The following is a 22,708-nucleotide window of genomic DNA, read 5'->3' on the forward strand; positions in this document are numbered from 1 at the left end:
CTAAGCTTATATAACCTCTGCTCCTATTCAGCATGGTTAATATGAAATACCCATAAAATAAAGGCTTACTGATGTCTTTTCTGAAGCTGCAAAATTTATGTCCTCTGCTGAATTACTGCAAGGCTTATAGTGCATTTTTAACCCAGTACCTAGGAAACGGGGCTGTGGGTGGGGCGTGTAGGTGTGGTACATGTGGACACTCCGTTCAAGATACCTATTAATTTGGAATGAAAAAAAAAGTATTCTAATTTTTGTAAAGGAAGAAATGACAGTACAATACCCAGATTTGGGTATTTCATGTGACTATTTCCCTGAATGAGAAGCAGGTTGCTGTCTTGTGAACTGTGTCACTAAAACTTGCTTGCGCAGTAGTGTTCTGGAGAGCACAAGTCTTGCATTTGCGTTTTCTTACTTGAAAATTGATAAGCAGCTGGCCTACCAAGTGCAATACAAACTGTGTCTTGGAATGTCTCATGATGTTATATTCATTTGCTTAGTAGGTAGGTATAGGCCTTCATATCAGGCAAAACACCTGAATTTTTCTCTGAATTTGCGTGTACTGATTAAATCATAGTAAATATTTGTGAGGGCATATCAATGTTGAAACTAAAATTGGAGCAGCCCTACTGAGGACTCGAGGGTGCTGGTGGATGAGAGGCTAGACATGACACAGCAAGGAGCACTCACAGCCCAGAAAGCCAAACATGTCCTGGGCTGTATCCAAAGCAGCGTGGGCAGCAGGGCAAGGAAAGGATTCTGTCCCTCTGCTTTGCTTTGGTGAGACCCCACTGCAGAACTGCATCTAGCTTTTGATTCTTCAGCATAGGAAGGACATTGAGCTGTTGGAGGGAGCCTAGAGGAGGGCCACCCAATCTGATAGAGGGATGGAGCACCTCTTTGATGAGAAAAAGCTAAGAGAATTTGGCTTGTCCAGCCTGGAAAATAAAAGGTTTTGGGGTGATGTAATTGCAGCTTTACAGTGCCTTAGGGAGGCTACAAGATAGATGGAGAGGCTTTTTACAAGGTCGTGTAGTGACAGGACAAGAGGGAAAGGCTTTAACTTGGGACAGTAGGTATAGATTAGATAGGAGGGAGTTCTTTGCTGTGAAGGTGGTGAGGCACTTTAACAGGTACACTGTAACCAAGAAGTTGTGGAACACTCCCTGGAAGTGTTCCGGGCCCGCCTGGATGAAGGTCTCAGCAACTTGATGTAGCGGAGGATGTCCATGGCCTCAACAGAGTTGGAACAAGATGATCTTGAAAGTCCCTTCCAACCCAGGCCATTCTATGACTCTGAAATGAAACCTAGACCAAGAGCTTGCTGTCTGTTCAAAAGATCATGTATAGACAGATAAGGTTTTGAGAAAATGCTAAAACAGTGGCTTGGCAAAAATTATTTTCTCCAAAGATTTGAATGTGCCTGAGCTTTAAATCTCTTGTTGAACCCTATTCAGGGTCTTCATTTTAGATTTTGTACCGAGTTCTGTCTTTGTAAGTAGATAGGAAGATAAACTGATTATTTTCTGGATTTGTTTTGAAAACATCAATGTGATTAATTTGTTATACTTCAGCTTGGATTAGGGCAGAATAACTCTTGTATTTCTTGGAAAAACAGCATTTTTTCTTTCTCTGAAAGACAATGCAGCTTAAGAGCAGACTTGGTTTTACTGTATTAAAGAACCTGGTTTCACTCCCAGCTGGAGATACATATTTAATAATGTGAAGCAATGAGCTGAGTAATGCAAATCTGCAAGGTGGCTGACAGAAATGTATGTTCACATACCAAGTTCAGAAGTTCCTGCTAGTTTGATAGTAACTCAGGAATGGATTGTGCTGCTTGAGGACAGAAAGAAAGGAAGTTCTACAGCTGGTTTGAATTACACTTAACATCTAGTGTGGGCTAACTATTTACAGAATTTCAAAGGGAAAGGTCAGGCAGATAACCCTTTCTTGTCCGTCCTCTAGGACTCAGGGACAGTGCAGCAAATACGGCTACGGGGAAATTTTGAAAATACTTGAATCCTTGTCCTGTGCCCTCTACTGAAGGTCTCCAGACCATAGCAGCAGCAGAGCAGCCACTCCCACTTGAAGGGCCATAGCTCCGTGTTTATCTTGTTATCATACAAAAGCATTTTTAGCCCATCTGTGCAAAAACTATTGCATAGTGTCAAAGAGGTGGAGAAAAGCAGTTCTCCATGTTGCTGGATAGCAAAGCCGGTGAGACTGTAAGAGGAGTGGGCTTCAGCTGTATGACAGAGCTCCTTTTTCCCTGGGCAGTAAGAAGCAATTGCTGTAACATCATGAGGGAGTGGGGGGGAAGGGGAAGGGGAGGAGGCTGGCATTAAGCTGCTGTAGTATATAAATCCTGGGTTGTCTTTTTATATTTTACATGTTTTGAAAACTATTTTCTAGGTAGTTCTGCTGCATACTTTGAAAGACACCTATAATTGTTTTTCCTTTCTGTGTCAGTTCCTCTTCTCTTTGAAAGTGCTGTAATAACCATGTAAAAAGTGACAGTGGCTGCAAGTCAGATATAGGTTTACTTTGAGTAGTGTGCATTTGGACCCAAATTGTATAGATATCTAGAGAAGTAATATATTGCAAGGAATGAAACAAGGATGACATACCTAAAATGTGCAGAGACATCTGTATTATCCTCGGCAATTTTGAAATGTTGAGGAAAAGAGAAAATATTACCCTTTTTGCCTCAGAAAAATCTCATAGAATTTTTGTTTTCCTTTTAACAGGACAGTTTATCAAATAAGGCTTAAACTGTTTGTATAACACATCCTCTACTTACAAGGTATTCAACAGCTTCCTAGAAGTTAAAGTAATAAGATGTAAGATATACAGGCATAGGAGTGGAGTATCAGAAATAGAGTACTTTTGGGATCCATTTGTGAGGCAGAACTTGCCTGGATTTGCTACTGTGTAAGTTGTAGTTAATGGCTGAAAGAACTAATTAAGTGTTCTTTCAGGGAATGTACACTGTTTCAGAGGTGTGTCTGTGAATACTCTTAATACAGATCTCTTCATTAGCAGGAAACTATAACACAGTATTTATTCTGATCTCCCCCAAAATAGTCCTCCTGTTTTGTCCATCTTCAGAAAGGACTTGAAATTAAATGGAAGATTTCAGAATGGAACCTTAGCTTTTTCTGTGCTCTGCACTCTCTTCTGTGGTGAGGCGAGATACCGTGGTCGCTTTCTTGTAATACCCACAGGGACCATTTTGCGGCTGCTTCAGAAGTATGTGAAGCTGGACCCTTGCCACTGGAGGCGTACTTTTAGTGTGGCCTTCAGCACACTTGCATGGCTCTCTGGGTTGCAGCATCTGCACAACCTCCTTTTTGAAAACAGAACATTTGTTTTGAAGTAAACTTTTATGTTTCTTCAGTAAATTGGGTTTTTACGCAAGCCTTCGCAGCCATAGCAACTGCTTCTCTTTTGTATATTGAACTTCGTTATGGGTTTTTCCTCTCCCACAAAGAAGATGGTTTGTGGTTAAAGTACATAAATGGATTTCAAGAAATCAAGAATTCAGCTTCTGGTTAAACCACAAATTTCCTGTATGATTGGTAGCTATCTCTGCCTTGGTTCCCCACCAGATGTAATGTTGATCTCTTATAAATTTTCAGATTAGCAGGACCCATCTTTATAATTTAATCTGATCCTCTGCATAATGGAAATGAAAAAAAAGTTAATTACCTGCATAAAGTTACAGGGCTTGTTTCTGCCATAACATCTTGGAAGTTTTAAACAGCCTTAATTTTGGGTTCAGGATCCCTTAATAATGGGTCCAGGAACCCATTTTCCTGTCTTGCAGTAAAACATTCTCACCTTTAAGCATCTTCAGTGGCAATGTGTTGGGGTCTGGTTTTAATTTATTTATTATTTTGAATTTTACCTAAATTTTTGCTCTCTTTCCTGGAAGTAAAGGACTTGGTTAACTAGAATTCTTAGACTAGCCAAGGCATTTCTTAATAGTTTTCCTTGGCTAAATTAAGGAGTTTTTTTAGTGAGTTAATCTGAGTGTTCAACATAGCTCATGCTTTGGGTTAAGGAGACACTATGGTGTATGCACAGATAATGTACGGTGCATGCAAACTATGATCATGTTTTCAGAATACCTTTATTATAAGTTTTTAATTTTATTTGTTTGCAGAGTTAGATGGCCAGTACTAGGTTTTTGCAGTTTGATGCAATGATATTTTATTTTGTAGCAATAGTTTGGAAAATGCTGCTTTGAGCTGGTCTTGAGGCAGCCCCTAAGGTTTGCTGACTGCATGTGTTTCTTGAGACCAAAATTGTTGATGTGGTACAAAAGTTTGCAAAAGCTTTCAGGAAAGCTGTCCAGTAGAAGCAGGCTGCTACACAAAACCTGAACACAATTTCTGAGATTAGTTCCTTAGACATATTATATTCATTCTGGATTTTTGACCATTTTCACAGTTCAGTTTTGTCAGTCTTAGCTACATGCAAATAGGTTTTGTCAATATAAAAGCACTATGCTATTTCCCCGCAGCATATATATCTGAAGAGTATGCCTCTATTTCAACAAGAATATTCCACTGAGAGCTTGTGATCAGCTGAAGCCATCACATTCCCATGTCTGCTGATGGGAGGCTGATCTGAGCCATACTTAGTGTGCTTTAGTCACGCCTTAGTTTAAAACACAGCAGAAGCAGCATATGCTAAACTTACTGACTTTGCTTTAAGCAGGCTAAGGACCACTTTGCAGCTCTGCCCATGAGAAGAATCATAAGGAGAGGACATTATGACAAGACAGTGGCAAGCATTGAGACACTGACTCTAGATTCTAGGCTCAGCAACTAGCATGGAGTTGTTGTTTGATTTGGGGACTTTTTTGGGTTTGGTGATTTTTGGGGGTTTTTTCATGTAATTTTTGTGATTCGCTTTGATGCAATTAGCAATCTGCAATTAACTAAAGCTCCATCTGATTATAATGGAAGTTGTTCAACTAAGCATATTTCTAGGTAATTCATACTGGTTTTCATTTCTTATTGTCATTAGTCACCATTCTTATTCTCATTGTCACCATTTTTGTCATCACAGAAGTTGTGTGAACTTACATTTTCTTTCAAATCACATAACTACTTATAAATCTACAGAACAACACAAGGTTGCCAACAAAAAATCCCTTTGATGCTTAGCTACAAATGCCTGTTGAATTTAACAATTTCTCATGTGTGGGAGATGAGATTTTCCTCATCTCCCCTTTGAAATTGTCACTGATGAGAATTATAAGCAAAATGGAGCTAGGTGTCTTACAGAAGTCCTCTATGTCATCGCAATTACTTTGTCAGCCCAAATAATGACCCTATTTAAGGAGGCTATGGAGGCTGGGAATAGCCTATTTTCTCTAGAAGTGGCTAGAGCACTGCTATTTATATACCAGTCTGTTATTTTCTGATACATTAATGACTGCAGAGACCTCGCTGGCCAATAGTTCCTTGGTGTTCCTGGATAGCTAGTTAAAACTTTCCTGTTCTCACTCCATTTCATTTTCTAAAATAGTACTTCTTTTCCAACTGTCACATTATTTTTTATTTTTGGAACAGTCAGTACTAGGCTGGTAATATTCTGATGTCTAGGGATACTTGAAGGCATGTCTGCTTAGTACCAATAATTGCTTATTCTGTTAAAAAACCCCATTACATTAGCTCATATTAAATTTACTTCAAAATGCAGCCACATTTAGAGCTTAGCTTAGCCTTTAAAATAGGAACAGAAATGGTATAGTATTCTATTTTTTCCACCCCACACTGATTTCTATATAATTTATCACAGTATATATGTGACTTCTAGGTGCAAGATACAGGATATATTTTTTCCCTTTGCATTTAGGAACAGATTTACTTATCTTTACAGGATGTGTGTGGTTGCTAGAGGTGGCAAAATAAAGAAAAGAGCACCTTTAATTACAATAGAAGATGATAAAGCTTATAATCACACTAAATTTCTTGTAGCCTTAAGAAACAGAAGGGGGAGAGGCTATGGAAGTTGTTACTCTATTGTTGCTCCTTCTTCCTTCTCCTTCCCAACAGAATTAACTTGATCTGAGCTACTCTGGTTAGGTGTTGTCATCAGGATTTTTTGCAAAAACTCCTGTTTGGACTGACCTGTAAAAGTTTTATCTTTGCAAAGATAAAGTTTACTTACATGATAAAGAGGGGTTGATTTTAGCCATAATTGTGACACTTTTGATATTTTTTTCTTCTGTCCCAAACCACTGAAACTTTTAACAAAGGGGTAAAAGTTGAGTTTTGTGGGAGAAGATAATAAAAAAATCACATTAACATATGTGGGATTTCTAGGTAGCCCTGCTGTTGCAGTGAAGAAAGAAAATCCTAATACAGAGTTTTAAGATTAAAATACTTATAAAATCTTAAAAGATTAACTTTAACCAGACACTCAGGATTCACCTGAGTATTGCCAGCATGCATGTTTAAAGTTGTGGGTTGTTTTTAATTTTAAATTCTCTAAATAAATATTTGCCCTTTCAGCCTGTTCATATTTCCCCCTCTGTCATTCTTTTCCATCCCCTAGTTTTCACCTCTTCTAGTTCTACCCCACCGAGTTTCCTCTTTGTGCTTCTTCGTGTTCCCTTTTGCATTAATGCAGTTTCTCAAATTCTTTAGAGAGACTGTATTTATTAGAAAAGTTTATTAAAATGTCATCCCTTTTCAAGTTTTTTTGATGAACTGAACTGCAGAATTTACATCTTCATACAACTGAGAACCTGTAATTTGTCTCATACCTGGGAATGTTTTTCATTATTGTTTTTAGAAAAAGACAAAAAAATATTTTGAATAATTTGTCTCCTCTGTAGGCATATTGGCACTTTAGATATGAATATAAACACATTAATATAAATGATATAATGTATATACAGAGTACATCTATATGCTTTCATACACACAGAAGCACATGCCTGTCATACGTGGATGTCTTTTAAGTACCACTGGATGAAATGCTGCCAGGAAACTTTACATGGTTGCTGCCAGGAAATTTTACATGGTTTCTGCACTTCTAGATAAGGCTCCAAATCACCAGTGGTACTGGCTGTGCCTAAATTTAAAGATTATGGGAAATGGCTATAGCAAGCTGCCACATGAATAACTAGTGGAAAGTGAAAGGAGGAAGGTAGCTTGTGAGAAAGTATTCGTTTCCAAAATGCAGCACAGAGAGGTGGAAACAAAGGGAAGACAGAATCTTAGCTGTTCACTCTGTACATTAAGTCTAATGGTGCTATCAACAGCTTCATATGACAGGAAATGATCTGGGCGTTTTGTTCACTTATTCTGGATGCCCTTAGTTTCAGAGAGCAACTGGTAACATGGATTGCACCTCGGAAGGGGACAGCTGAACTCTCCCTCTGGCTTTAGTAAGGAAAGAGCAGCGATGAAATCCGTGGACTGTGTGCACGTCATCCAACAGAAGGATACCGCCTCCTCTCCCTCTGCCCCCCCTGGTGCTGTTTCAGGCACCACGGGACTTTTTCCTGTCACATTCCTGTGGCTTGCAATGCTCCTGTCCTCTTGTCTTGCAGCAGTGTCTCTTTACCATGTTATCATCCTGAAAACAGAACTAGAAGCTCTGCGCAGCGAGCTCATCTACAGCATCCAGGCAAGGTCTCCGCTAGACCAACCACTCGTGTCCCCCGATGAAAATAAAGCAGGTATCCCTGTTTCTTCCTTCCTGCAAGTGTCTGCAGCTGGCTCCAGGCAGGTAAGCAGGAGGGGTTGGTTTTGACTTGCAGGGCTTGGACCAATGTGGGGCTGCTCTCACTGACTGTTGCTTCTCCTTGTTAGGAGAGCAGGCTTGCTGGTACTGGCACAGCTGAGAGTTTCCAAAAGGAAATCTGGAACGGGAGTAGAAACAGGGGCAGGCGGTCTGTTGTCAACACAGAAGAAAAAGGTAAATACCAGCTGATGAAGTGGTTTTGGATACTGCTGTTGGATATTGTCTAGAGAAAAGCAGGAGTGTTTGATTTGTGTTTTCTTTCTCCTATCTATTGATCTGTGCTCCCAGAGCCCATTCTGGTTTTCAAAATTATTGGTGGATGAATGCTGTTAACCTTAGGCATATTCTCTTAAAAGACAGAATACACAGAATGTTTTGGTTTTGAAGGGATCTTTAAAGGTCATGTAGTCCAAGCACCCTGTCATGAGTAGGGACATATCTGTTGTACCAGATATTTATGCTATCTGCAGGTTAAACTTGAATGCTAGATCCCAAATCTGCACGATGTGTTAGAGTTGAGAAAGGCAACTTCAAATCAATTAGACCTTTAACTGTTCAATTCTCTCTGATCAAAACAGGGAGGGAAATCTATTAGTAAAAATGCCAATTTACTTTTCTGAGAAACATGCTCACCCTAAAAGAGAGAAGTAATGACAACTTTAGGGAAATAGGAGCTTTCAAGAAGAAAGGCTGGCTTGTACCTGAAAAAAGAGGCAGACTACAAGGAATTCAGAAGTTAAGCATAATTTTTACATTAAAACAATCTATCAATAAATAGTAAAATTAATAAAAGAATGCCTATCCAGTAAGATTTTTTTGTCATAGTTCTTCCTTTATAAAAGGTTCTGGAAAGAGCGCTGACTGTGCTCCATGTGTATTATAGATGTATTACAGAGTTGACATATTAATGGGATATATTTTTTTCCTTAAAATGCCTACATTTCTTTCGTATTCCAAACACAATGAGGATGAAATGCAGAATGTTATTGTACTAATTTGCACACATACTCTAATTGCACTGAGTAACTAAAGTATTCCAGAGCTGCTAAACCAGTTCACTCTTCTTTTGTATATTTTTATATTATTTTAACAGATATCGTAAACAATTTAGAGAAGTTTAATGGAGCAAATTATAGGTAAAGACTAAAAGAAGCTTTGAATAAAATGTGTTTGTCAGTGAGCAATTAACATGACATGTATTTCACTTGAGCTTCAGTAAGCTAAATGAAATTAAAGTTCTAGTGTAGAATCACTTCATTTAATTCCAATATTCAAAAATATGCCATTAAGGACATCACTTAAAATCCACCGATTTATGTGAGATTTTTTCTATTTCGTTAGTAGTCTTTGATTCAAGGTCTTGGCTAAGAAAGATTTCGCAAACAGGACTGAGGTCATGATTGCTTAAATTGTATTTCTTGTAGCCTGTTTCCTTCCACAGGAACCACATAGCTCCCCTGCCCTCCCCACCCTAGGAACTCCCAAATAAAAACAAGTGATCTGAAGTGCAAGTATCATAAAAAATAAGGAGGTGTCTTTTTTAAATGAATGTTAGAGCACCAGTACTCTGCAAGTGATCCAACTTCCTTCACAATAGCTTTCATCTTTACTCTTATTGCTATTTGAAGCAAGCAGGGTTTGGGGCTCCTCAGCTGTGCTTCTGAGTAGACTTTTGATTCTTCTCATCATGTAGCCACCTCTGATTATACCTGTTTATCTGTAACACAGAACATTTCAATTATGCTACTTATTTCTGTAAACATTTTTAAGGTACAGCTGGCTTTAAAGTTGTTTAGGATGGATGAAAGAAAACACATATGAACATTTATTTTAAAGGGAAAAAGCTACATAAGTTGACCTATTACAAATATGTTTTCTAACATGAACCTCATATTTTTGTATATAAAAAAGAAAAAAGTAAATTGCAAATCTTGAATTTTTATCCAAGTTTGTCTGTTAGAATTAGCTTTCTGCCTGCTCTAATTACAAAAAATTTAGCTTTTCAGAGTTTAGTTACGTATTATATTTTCTCAGATCAGATTTTACTGATGACCATGAACCTACTAGTCAATGTTAAATTTTGTTTTAGCAGAGTGAGTTAAACAGAAGAACATGGTGTTGTTCATGGTGCTGAATCCAGTCTACTACTTGGTCATGTACACAGAAGTACAGACCCTGCATTTTGATTGTTTGACATTCATATCTGGGTACCAGAATCCCATCAGCCTCCAAACTGTCCTGCAGATGTGTGGCACTTATTATGTTATAATAAAAAATAAATCAGGGTATTGAGTGAGGTGCCTATTCTTGTCCTACTTCTGTTTGCTTCAGCAAGGTCTCAAAGTAGAGTCTTATTTTATAATTAATTGTTGAGCCATCATTTTACTTTTATATAGATCAATTCCTTAGAAAGTTAATATTGGGAAACATCACTGGTATCTAATTGCTTCTCTTGTGCTTCAACAGAGAGCAGAAGTAAAATACAGAACTAATATCTTGTATATAAATAAAGTTATTGTTCAGTTCTGGGCTTTTTAGACTTTAATCATCAAATTCCAGGAATGGATGCCCCATCATTCTTTTTTTACAACCAGCATAGCCTTTCTTAAACATACTGAATTTCCATTTTAATGCATACAAGTGGCCACAAATAAGCATTTTAATTAAAAGGACAACTGAACGAAAGTGAATCTAACACAATATTGTTACTTTTTTTATGGGGTTTACATTTGTCTATGCTAATGCATAAAATTATTAGTCATCAGTAGTTGCACATTTTGTGTCTTGCAAAAATTTCCAGCTTGGGTAGGTTGAAGAGAAATGTTTCAAGCATCAATTCCAAAAAAAGCTGCACAGTCAGCAGTCAGAACCAGAGTTCTTGATGCAATGAGTAGGAGGTAATGGGTGATTTTGAAATGTATGCCTCTGGCAAATGTCATATCAGGACATGTTACAACAAATGTACTTTTTCTTTTTGTCTTTCTCTTTACAAATTTCATCTATGGAGGAAAATTGGTGCACAGCCTAAAACCTCTCCTGAATTCTATATTCTATTCACAGTTATTGATTGTGTTGCCTGTGTGTTTCTTTCTAAGCTGCATGTGCACTTGAGCCTGGGAACAAGATTTAGGTCCCATTGCCTAAGCCAAAGTACGAACGTCAGGTTTCATTTTCACACTCTCTCAGTGTCTCATTCTGCTCATTATTGTGGGATTCTGATTTCCATGGCCTAGGGAGGTGAGAATCAGGTCTTCTGTAAATGCAAATGCAGGTGACCTACTGGGATCAGACTGGAACCCCCATGGACTACATTTCCTCTGGTGTACTGAGGTTCCCAAGTTCCCAACTCCTTGCATGTATGAAGGAGCTGAGGAGCTATTCTATGTAATTCCACAAATCAGTGAGGCAGGATAAGCTGGCACGTGACTTGGCAATTGTTTTTTTACTAGCAATTCTGAGGATCTACTCCAACAGCAGTTGTGTCCATGGGAAGTGACTCTTACCTTCCAAGCATGGCATTAGAATTTGCCATTGATCTTGATAACTGGAAAATTGGTACATTTGTTGGTAGAAAGTGTTTTGACTGTGTAAGTTGTTACTTTAGATATCCATGGCAGAGGGATAGCAAGGGGTTTTACAATGGTACTTGAATTTAGTGATCTTTGAATTGAGATGTAAACTTTTTTTACTAGCTGAAACAAATGCCACATATAAAATTTCCTTGCCAAATATTCGTAATACTTCATATTTTATTGTTTGAAGAGGTCAAATATGAAATAAAAATTGAAATCAAATTAAAAAGGAAAAATAAAAGCCCACTTCTTGAAAATATGTTATCCTTATTTGTTTCTGCTGACAGCAGTCTAACTCAAAAGGAAATAGACCCTTCTATGCAAAAAGGATAGATAATTACTTGATGCAATTCCTACACTTTTACATTAAGAATTTCACTAAATGAGTGAATACATCAGTGCTGTGTATTACACAGAACACTGTACAATCAAAAATACACCAAACAGGCTCTAAGTTTTAAAACCAACATTCTGTTTTATACTATGTAGCAGAAGTCTTAATTCCTAATAATCAATTCCCTTGTTTTTCTAAATATAACATGTTATTGGCAGCTATGTAAAGGTCTAAATAATGCTACTAATTATTTGAAGATGTTTGTTAGATCTTAGTCATACATGCAACTATGATCAAGGCATTTTAATGCAGAGATTGATTGAATCCATAATTAATGTGATATAAAGACATCTCTATTAAAAACCACTAGATTAACCTGGTGTCCTGGCTTCTGTTGTGATAGAGTTCATGAAAATCAGTTTATAAAAATGTGAAACAAACATGAGAAGATCTCTTGTGATGAGAAATCAAGAAGTTAAGGGAAGAAAAACTGCAAATGCTTCAAGAAAATGCTTGTCATTAATAAATTAAATTGTCTGGTGCTTAAATGTGCTTTGGGAAGCCTACAGAGAACAGATCTAGACAAAAAAGGAACCTATATAAGGAGGTCTGGGTTTGGTTTGGGTTTTTTTTTCAAGGTTAGGGTTTTTCCTAGGTTTTATTTCAGCAAAAATGGGCACAGATGTCTCAGACCTCAGATATCAAAAATTTAATTTTTATAAATGAGCTCATAAATATTAAACTTGAAATTTTGTTTGGATGGATCATTAAGTGAGATTGCAAAATACTAAAATTATTATGCAATTTAAAAACAACAAAGTTTGCATGTGAGAGACAATTTTATTTTACCAATATAAGTTTTTAAATAATGGAAATATGCAGAAATCTGGATTGCTGTCCTTCAGCAAAAAATAGTAGGGTTTTCTTTTAATTGTGATTACATTGCTCAACCAGTAGAGAACACATAATTTCATGTGCTGGCTGTGGTTAATAAAGACATCTGCACTAACGTCTTCAGAATTGTGTCTTCTCTTCATGGAATAAGACAGACCCTGAAATGAACTTCTGCCAACCCACAGGCAGCAGAGCAATTAAAATCAGCTGAGAAAAAAATGTTCATCAAAGCAAAGCTATTATATAAAGTCACAAGAGAATGGGGCACACTTTGTCATTCTAGATACATTTTTTTACAGATAGATCTCATGGTGACAGTCAAATTTTACAAATTTTTTACAATTTTTTACAATTTTTCAAGTCAATTTTTTACAAATTTTCAAGACGTATTGTATTAATCCTGTATTTTGCTTTCATTATTAATCATAAATCCTTTAGACTACAAAGCTGTTGCTCAGGTTTGACTTACACTGGGCTAAAAGACATTAAATAGCAACTATTCAATGTGTATTTTGTAATAGATGTATTCTCCATATTGTACTTAAGATTAGGGTACTTCTTGGAATAGAATTGCTAGTGTTTTTTAACAACATTTACTTTTTACTGAAAATTCCTGTTAATTTACCCAGAAAATGTACTTTGTATATCCATATCTTATCCTTCTTAGTATTAGTGTTTACTTGGGATTTTTTTCAATGGCATGTAAGTAGTTCCACTGGAGTCAAAGTACTTGTATATACTGGAAATACTTATGTGTCAACTTTGGCTTCTGAGTATATTTTTGAAGCATGTGGTTGCTCAATCCTTCAAGCACTATTTTAGATATAGTCTTTAGAAGCTTTAGGCAAAATGGCCACTGTGCTAGTTTCTACTGACATGAAAGACACTGTTGCATGCATTTTCTCCACTATATTCTGTGGAGGCTTGTTCCTATCTGCATATATTAAAACAAAAGAGACAGATTTTTTTTTTTTTTTGAGATTAAGTGCAGATCCGATGTCTGTAGAATGAAGTGGAGTTGCTATGTTTTTTTAAAAAGATGGACATGATCTCAAACTGTACTGGTTTTGCAGATTTTAATTACTGTGAGCAGTTCTCAGCAATGCTGACTAGAATTTCAGGGCTGCAACCAGCTGAAACAGAAATCCACACTTGCAAACTGAGAATTAGGATAGTTTGAAGAGTGCCCACCAAGTCTGCAGAGCAAGTTTAACATAAGTTAAATAGCCATAGCTTTCACTGCTGTAGACACTGCTCACTGGTATGCAGCTGAATAGCAGCTGGTTAGTGGGAATATCACAAATCCTCTCATTTGGTTAGTGAAAAATCTGGTGCCCACATTGTGAGTTCTTTTAAGAGCAGGCATTGAAATTTTGTTTTAGATTACTGAAATACTAGGTGATCAGCAAATTACATTCAGTAGGAAGGCATTTTGCTCCAAAGAAGAATTAATAACTTTTGAAATTAACGTGCTGTGTTTTGTGCGTCCACAAAATCACATTTTAATTTTATTTAGAAGTTTATTTTCCAGAAAACTCTTTGCTTACAAGTGTGATTGAAAAATGTATGAAGTATAATAACTTTTTAATTTTGTGTTGGCTTGAGCTTTTTGATTTCTTACCAGAAGGTAGATAATTCAGATGTCTTTAAATTCTTGGTTTGAAAAATCTATAAATTGTAGCACATTGTTGATGTGTATTGATAGGACTCAAGGACACATTTCAGTGTAGGACACAGGAGTTTGGATGATAGCATTCCTATTACCATGAATAGAGCTTGCAGGTTGTGTGATCATTCTGGAATTGAATCCTTGTGTGCTGCCAGTTGGCACTGCTGAGTGCTGATGAGCATCCAGCCCTCTTCTGCTGTTTTCAAAAGGGACCCCTTAGAAAGGAGACTTAGAAACATAAAGAGACTGCTTTCTGCCCAAATCCTCTTGCTACCTGCTGTGCAGAAAGAGGTTTGTGCTACTGGACACTTGGTTGCCCATGTGGGTACTACTGACAGATGCAGAAACAGGATCCTACATATCCATGGCATTCTCCGTTATAGCCAAATCTGTGTGGCCAAATCTGATCCATAGCCTTCTTGTCTGAAAATTGGTAAACAAAATGGAGCAATCCATGGCAGAATTTTCTTCTCTTGACCCTTAATAAATTCATTTGGTCTCTGTCATGTGCAGTAAGTATTACTACCCAGTTTTCCATCCTTCTAAGTGGCATGAGAGCCAGATGTTTCAATTAAAATCTACTCCAAGCAAATGCAGCTCTTTTTTCCTTTTATCCTGTTGCCTGACACTTATGCTCAGCAAGTTTTTTTACAAGATCTTTGTTTCACTTGCAAATTTATATTTTAACATTCTGCAGTATTTTTTGCTAATGAGAAATACCTAATTTCTCATTAGTATCACCAATCTTTATAGTTTTGAGCAACACATTTTAACAAGATACCAAGCTATGTGTTATGTGTGCATTAATTTGCTAAGGGTCATCTCTCTATTTTCCCTCTTAGTACAGGTTGATCAAATGTAGGTATCTGAAATCACATTGAAAGTACATATGTATGGACTTTAAGAATTTATTATGAAAGTATATATGACTAATATTTTACAGCAACTATAAATAGAAAGTAATTTTTCTAAATAATATGGCAAACATAGTTAGAAAATCTGCCATCTATCATAGTTAGCAGGGTTGGGGCTTTTTTCAAGCTTTTGCGTAGAAAATTGACAAGGCTAATTGACCTAATGATTTCTAGTTCATTTGACTTACTGCTACATAATTATATTAGGACCAGACATTAAAACAAGCAAGTCTTACTTGTGCTGCTACCCGAGGCCTCCCACTTAGCTCCATGATCTCTGAAAGTCATCTAGTATGTGTTGTGACAGGGATTTTCATTTTGTACATTTGAGTAAAATCTGTGTTAAAACTAATAGGTCCTGTTTGAAAATAAGTGGTGAGACTGAGAGATTTCTTCCATGTCCTTTTTTTTTTCTTAAAGTAGTTTAATAAGTTTATTCTATTACTGATTTATGTTTCTTTGATTTCAAAATGCTTTCACTTTGCAGTGCTGCAGGCCTGCTTGCAACTGATTGCTGACAGCAAAAGTGATATCCAACAGAAAGGTAAGAATATGTGCCATGATTTATATTCAATGGGATAACTTTTTCAACAAATGTTACCTAATTTCAAAGCAGTAACTGAGCTTTAACAGCAAATTTAAAAAGAAAATAATTAATTTTTTTTTAAACCCCAACAACAACAAAAAAAAAAAATCAAAAAACAACTAGGAGGTCCCTGAATCTGGAAGGTCCCTGTATCTGAATGGCTCTTGCAAATATCATCTTTTCAGTGGGGAAATCCACCTAGTGAGACTGGAAGTTCTATCTAGAATTCATCTTTGTTAATTGTCAGCAGGTGAAAAAGAGGAAAATAACCTTTCCAATCACCCAAAATTATTTTGTCTTTTAGATGATTCAAGCATTGTCCCTTGGCTTCTGAGCTTTAAACGTGGAACAGCTCTGGAAGAACAAGGAAATAAAATAGTGATCAAAGAAACAGGTTATTTTTTCATATATGGCCAGGTGAGAAAGCTCAATTCACTTCAGCACCTGACTTTTGTAAGGATTTTTAATGCCTCCATACAATAAGTTTAAAGTTTTCACCTCTTCTTTCTCTAGGTTTTATATACAGATACAACATTTGCTATGGGACACTTAATACAGAGGAAGAAGGCTCATGTGTTTGGTGATGATCTCAGCTTGGTGACATTGTTTCGCTGCATCCAAAATATGCCACAGTCTTATCCAAATAATTCTTGCTATACTGCTGGTAAGTATCTACATTTTCTTTTTCTTTGTTTGCAAATAAGCTGTACCAAATAGAATCTGTAGTGCTGGGCAATTGTATTGTAGCAGTCATAAAGAACAGGATCTGCATTCATGGATCTGACTAACTGAAAAGTTACAGAATACTTTCAGAAAATACAGTTTTATATAAAATATCAGCAACTGGAGATTATGCATCTAGCTTGGTGAGCTGAACAATTTTGCTCTCTCTATTGACTCTGTAATGTGGTTAGATATTTTGGTGCTTTCAGTTAGTTGCCTGAAGCAGGCAAAAGGAATACCTACCGTCCTCACTGAAGAACTCAGTTTAACCTAGGAGGTGAATTACACATTTAGTCATCCCGAGAAATATTAAGGTGCTATATTCTCCTTTGAAATGTCATGTATGGATTTTAGCCATGCAATATTTGCACACCTTACAGTGATAGTTCTACTCCTTATAAAGGCTACTGGATTTTTAGTCTTTGGTTTGATGACAAACAGTTAATTCCTATAAGGTGGTCTTTATGACTGCACAAATTAGAAACAGCACAAGACCAATTAAACTACTTAATGCAAGTCCAACAGGCTCAATGGTCAATATATGTGTATATTCCTGCAGTACCACTTAAGGAATTAGTGTCAAGGACTATAAAGCCCCATATATCATCTCTTAACTGCCTGTCTTTGCACCTTAATGGTGGATTTGAGGGTTTTCTCTTTGGTCATTTTCCATCAAGATTTTTTTCAATGCCTTATGAAAAAGTGGCTGACACTGAGGGATGGAGTTGTCTGTCAGCAAGTAATGACATTAAACATATGGATGTGGCAGGAAGCTAATTTTTTTCCAAATAAAAATAAATTCTGACTAGCTAACTAATGAACTAGATACTTTTTCCCAGCAATTGAGACTGTCCAAACATTTCCTTTGATTTTTCGCCCCTTCAGTCACACATTCTGGAAACATAACCACCTTCAATTTCATCTATATTCTGATTTTACCCTTGTATTACTGCTCCCCTTACCTAACTAGGATCTCTATCTTGTCACTTCATAATTCCTGCTTCCCAAACTCACAGTGTTCTGTTTTCACTTGGAAAAAAGAGTTCTGACTGCTCTCTCATGCTGTTGAGCATGTGTCACAGCAGATATTAGATGAGTTCTCAGCTCAGCGGCTGCAGCTGGAAGGGGACAAGATCTTGGTTATCATATCAGCTGATGTGTGGCTGGCAGGATGCAAACTTTGGTGCTCTGCAGTTGCAGTGGATCAGCTGATGTCTGGTAACTTCATTAGGTTGGTAAAGCTCATAAGAGCTCCTCCAGAAGTGTGGGAACAAAGCGGTCTGGAGCCCATAATACTCAATGCTGATTTTGACTGTCTCATCACCATAACATGAGGAACCTGGGTGCACCACTGTTAGAAATTTTTGCTGTGTTTGCTGAAGTGAACTGTGCTGTGCTGAGTGCAGTGTGTAAATTAAGTTCATCTTCACAGAGGATGTTAAGTGTCAACTTTGGATAGGCTGCAAACTCTAAGATTGTACCTAAAGATAAAAACATCATCACAAGTAACAAACCATACTTACATTTGGAAGATGACACATAATGACTTTTGAGTGCCATTTATAAAGTAGTGCATTTGAGATATTAACTTTAAAATATTCCATTTTTTTTAACCAGGCATTGCAAAATTAGAAGAAGGGGATGAACTTCAACTTACAATACCACGAAGAAGGGCTAAAATATCCTTGGATGGAGATGGTACTTTTTTTGGTGCAGTAAGACTCCTCTGAAGCCCTTCATTTCTGTTTTTATGCTTAATGCCATTTTGTTCTCTACCTATTCCTTTGTCAGAAAAAATACTGAATTGTAATAAAGCTGCCAATTCAGCCTCTCCCAATTCACCACAGGCTTCTAAGAATTTTCTTCACTTTAATATGCAAACCAAAACAGGAAACATACCAGACATACTTGTGATATAACCACCATGTGATTACCAGAAAGCCAATTTGTTTTAGACAATGGGAGACTCTAGATAACAACTATAAAGCAAGGAGGTTTTGGCTTTAAAACAATTTGTTGTTGTTTAACAAACCAAAGGAGTTGACCAAAAATAACAGCATGACCAGGACCACAGACTATCAAATTGAAAAGGAAATCTAAAATAAAAGTGCATCTTAGATTTGCATTATATCATCAACAAAGTATTTAATATATAAAGTGTGGGGATAAAACATCAAACAGTACATTCCTTACCACAAAATGAAATTGTTAGCTGGGTTCTGAGTTTTGGGTTTTTTTCCCTTTCCCCAAAGATACTGGGGAAGGAAAAATTCTAAATGTCTGGGATAATGAAAACAAATATACAGAATTGTAGCCATTGTCTCACTTCGTCCCTGTGAACAGAAAGTGAATAAATTACTACAATCTATTAGCATTTACTAATTAGAATTAATCTTGCTGGAAAAAGGACATGTAAAGCACTCCAACAGCTCAATCTTCAAAGCATTGCTTCTCATCAAGGAATACGTGTACACTTCTATGTAAAGAAGGCTAGCACAGGAAGAAGCACAGTGCAATTAGACACAATACCATGGCTGGAATTGGATTTACAGCTCCATAATTTCTGCAGTCATATATAGATGTGTGTATATATATATATATATATATATATATACACACACTGTGTATATATATGTATATGTGTATATATATACACACTATGTAGACATATCTGTATATATTTGAGAATATTATGCACACACTGGTCTTCAGCATTTGGGAACAGAGTTTTTCTTCTTTTGAGCAGTTTATCCAATGGATATACTACTTAATATATATTTTTTTATATTTCCCTTGCTTCTTGCTATGATTTATTCTATGAAATATAGTAAAAAGAAAAATCCAATACATCTGGGACCAGCCATGCAATTTAAAAAATACACTTGTATCTCAGAGGCTTTTTCTGCAGTTTTGAATATAGTGCTTAACTCTGTTTTACAAAAAATATCCAGATCTGTAGAAAGAATAAACATATGTCCTTTTTCCTTTTCTTCTGTCTGGCTGCTTTGTTCAGTAGATAGTATTTATGCCTTTTTTTTTATTCCAAATATTGAATGGTCCAAGGAGCTATTCTGTTTTTTCCCTGCTCTTAAAGAAGCATAGAATTGCTACTGGAATAGATAAAAAGTAAAACCCTAAGTAATGAATTGCACTTTATTTGAAAAATAGTTTTTAGGACCTGAGAATTGTGTTATATAAGCTTACTTAGTAAAGAAAAGATGCTCTGCATATTGCAGTTTCCTTGTCTGTTTCTATGAATTGTGATTTGATTGATTTCTCATGGTGATAGATAATAAATAAAAGAGATTTGGAGCTCAAAATTATGGTAAACTAATAAAAAAATCATTTCATGTTCTCTGGGCTTTGGGAAGATATATCAGCAATAAGCATATGTGTATTGGATTTTTACACTGGGATTTTGATGAGGCTTAATGACAGTTTCAAAATATCTGCAAGTCCTTTTTTTAAAATGTCTTTATGTATTGTGGAGCTGAAGCTGCAGATGCTTATTTTTTCTTTTGGATTTTTTTTGGTCTTTATTATTAATATTTTATGTGCTGAATTTGCCAAAAAGTCATTTTAAATCCTATACAGGAGCCCTCCATTTAACCAAGGTTGTATAATGCTGCATATAGGTAAAAGAACTGCTAGCACACAGTGAGGTGTCTGTTATCACTGAAGTACATGAATGATGCCCAGAATGTCTCATCAGAAATTTGATTTTTAGTGTTGTCTGATTATAGGAAAAATTACATTGTTACTATTGCTTTCCCAGAGAATTGGTAGCTAAACCTGCAAATCTAACTTCTATTGTGTAAGTTTCCCCAGTGGCTTTGGTGGGCTTGTGTGTGCTTAGTTTAAGCCATTCCCCTGGCTGCATTTCTTCCTTCTGCTCCTGACAAATGTGCAAAGTGCAGATGTGTGGAAAGGGTCTGGCACATGATTTGGCTTGGAGGAAAACTTCTGTCTCCTGAAAGAAAAATTTTCAAAGGTGTTCCCTTCCTTAGAGGGATGAAATTGAACTTCAAGTTTCTTCACAAAAAGCATGAAGCATGTTTCTGTGAACCACGAGAACTCCCACATGTGTGCAGAGTGCAAACTGACAGACTGTTCAGATACTTCTACTTACAAATCCAGCAATTTTGTTGTCGACAGATTAGGTTTTTACTGGCTTCATGAGAAAATTTGTCTTCTCAAAATTAACCTGCTTCTGCACAAATTTGAGTTTTAACAGATCAGCATTTTCTGATCAAAGCATAAAGAAAAGGAAAATAGTTAAACCCTGATCATTCTGCTAACAAGCTGGTGATATAGAAGGTGACAAACTGCATCCAGACCACCATCACACATATGCTTCAGTGAGTGGGAGTTAGTGAAGCATTCTGCATTTGGGAGATATTTAAATAAGTGTGATAGGCAATAATTAGTATCTAGTTGGTTAATATAATATTCCACATTTTTATCAAGGATATCTAGCATTTAAGAGAGGTTTCTGCAAATGCAACAAACGTCGTGTATACTCTGATTCTTTTTCACGTGGTGTTAAGTAGCAGTGTGGCAAACATAAGGGACTTTTTCTTTCCAGTACATTTTAACAGAAAGCGTGAAATTTTATCATTCTTTCCTTTTTAATAATCTGCAGTTGACTTTGACTATAGCTGCTTTGAATGTAATGTATTTAATGTAATGTGCATCTCATCTCTTTTATATGATGTGCAGTCCACACCCTGCCAACATACAGACTATATTCATTATGTGACTCTCCTATATCTGACTGTTTCTCAAATTGCTCAGCATTTGTCAATTTTAGACTTTGACTTCGTAGGTCCTATAGTTTTTTCAAGCTTATACTGCTGGAGCTGACAGTTTCTGCATCTCTGGTTTGTGTCTCTAAAGTTTAATTATAGTGGGTTGTCTCTAGCCCTCAGAGTTCTACTCCTCTAAACATGAGGCTAGGAAAAATGCATTCTTTGGAATTTATTCTAAAAATTTGGCTACTTTTTCTTTGGAAAGGCCTAGAGATTTTGCTTTGAAAGAAGAAATATAATGTGGGTTTTGCTTTGTTTTAGAAAGAGTTTTCTTTCTTCCTTCCTCTCTTTCTTCTGGACTCTCACAGGGTATATGCTTTTGAAGAATATATCATGCTTTCTCATGTTAAGCATATTCTATCTCTATGGAACTTTCAAAAAGAAGAGGAAAATGTTCCCAGCAACTTTATGTCTGGATTACATCAGTAAGGCCTAAGTTTGTTTTTCAAGGTCAGTCCAAACAGCACTGCAAAGGAAGCTGATGCAAATTCAGGGAAGAGGAAAGCTAAATATTTGATGTAGAAAGACTCTCATGGAGTTTGCAGGTTACATAGATCCCAGCAGAGATGGGGAATACAAATTAGACCTGGAGCTGGATGACAGGAACAGGAGACACCCTAGCTGGGATTTAACTGATTGATTTCTAATTCACAAGCTCTCTTATTCATAGCTCAGAACTCATAACTCATGCACCTATGAGCAAAACATAGCTGCTGGGGAGAGCTCTTGTTCTTCCTCCTCTGCCATGGGACAGGTGTCGCACTGTGGAGAATGAAAGCCTCAGCAATCCAGCTGCTGTTGCAGTCACTTTAAAAACTGTTTGGGTAAGCTGACACCTTTCAACTTGGACATTTGATCTACACCATCTCCAGGAGTTAGCAGGTTTTGCCAGACAAGCAACAGGCAAAGATGATGGCTGTGGGAAACAGCAGGCTGCAGGTGACAATGGCTGCATAAGGACCTTTAGTTCTTTTTTCTCATGGCGTTGAGCACACATGTTGCCTTTGCTTTGGCCAAACAGCAGTGACCCCAGCATCAGGGAATAACACAGAGCATGAACTATGTGCTAGCCAACATCTGAGCAAGAAGTGAGCAAAGAGTCACACCATGGGGAGTGCAGTCAGACACTGACACAGGTTGTTCACAGGATTCCATCACTTTCTTGGATAAATCCCTGAGCAACATAGTCTGAACCCAGTGTTGATCCTTCTTTGAGCAGGATGAAGTACAGGCCTCCTAAATGATCCCTGATCTCTGAGAAGAAAGTAGGAGATGGGAGAGGAAGAGAAAGGACTGAAACTGGTGGGTCAGGAAAGGTCCTGCTGGGGAAGGAAGGGTTTTCATTTCCTGAGTGCTAATGAAACACAGGGTCCTCAGTGTGTGCTTCAACAGCATCAGCAAACATTTATGAACTGAGCAGGGCAGGTTCCAGTTAAGCACA

At 36.9% G+C, this 22,708-nt stretch overlaps 1 protein-coding gene across 1 annotated transcript; it reads left to right on the top strand.

Moving 5' to 3' along the window:
• Positions 1 to 223: 223 nt before the first annotated feature.
• On the top strand, positions 224 to 19,687 carry TNFSF13B (TNF superfamily member 13b). The gene is made up of 7 exons (XM_085582197.1): positions 224 to 2,276; positions 7,340 to 7,752; positions 7,836 to 7,941; positions 15,638 to 15,694; positions 16,041 to 16,153; positions 16,250 to 16,400; positions 18,077 to 19,687. The coding sequence occupies exons 2-7, from the start codon at positions 7,426 to 7,428 to the stop codon at positions 18,187 to 18,189; spliced, it is 867 nt and encodes a 288-aa protein (XP_085438323.1). The 5' UTR covers positions 224 to 2,276; positions 7,340 to 7,425; the 3' UTR covers positions 18,190 to 19,687.
• The last annotated feature ends 3,021 nt before the right edge of the window (positions 19,688 to 22,708 follow it).

This window comes from Lonchura striata, chromosome 1 (genome assembly GCF_050655825.1).
Source record: "Lonchura striata isolate lonStrDom1 chromosome 1, ASM5065582v1, whole genome shotgun sequence".
NCBI classification, from domain to species: domain Eukaryota; kingdom Metazoa; phylum Chordata; class Aves; order Passeriformes; family Estrildidae; genus Lonchura; species Lonchura striata.

Excerpts from the sequence above, each read along its gene's own strand:
- TNFSF13B (XM_085582197.1), top strand. The coding sequence starts at position 7,426 with ATGAAATCCGTGGACTGTGTGCACGTCATCCAACAGAAGGATACCGCC. Across the intron at positions 7,942-15,637 it reads TGTCAACACAGAAGAAAAAG|TGCTGCAGGCCTGCTTGCAA; the intron begins GTAAATACCAGC and ends TTCACTTTGCAG. Across the intron at positions 15,695-16,040 it reads AAGTGATATCCAACAGAAAG|ATGATTCAAGCATTGTCCCT; the intron begins GTAAGAATATGT and ends TTTGTCTTTTAG.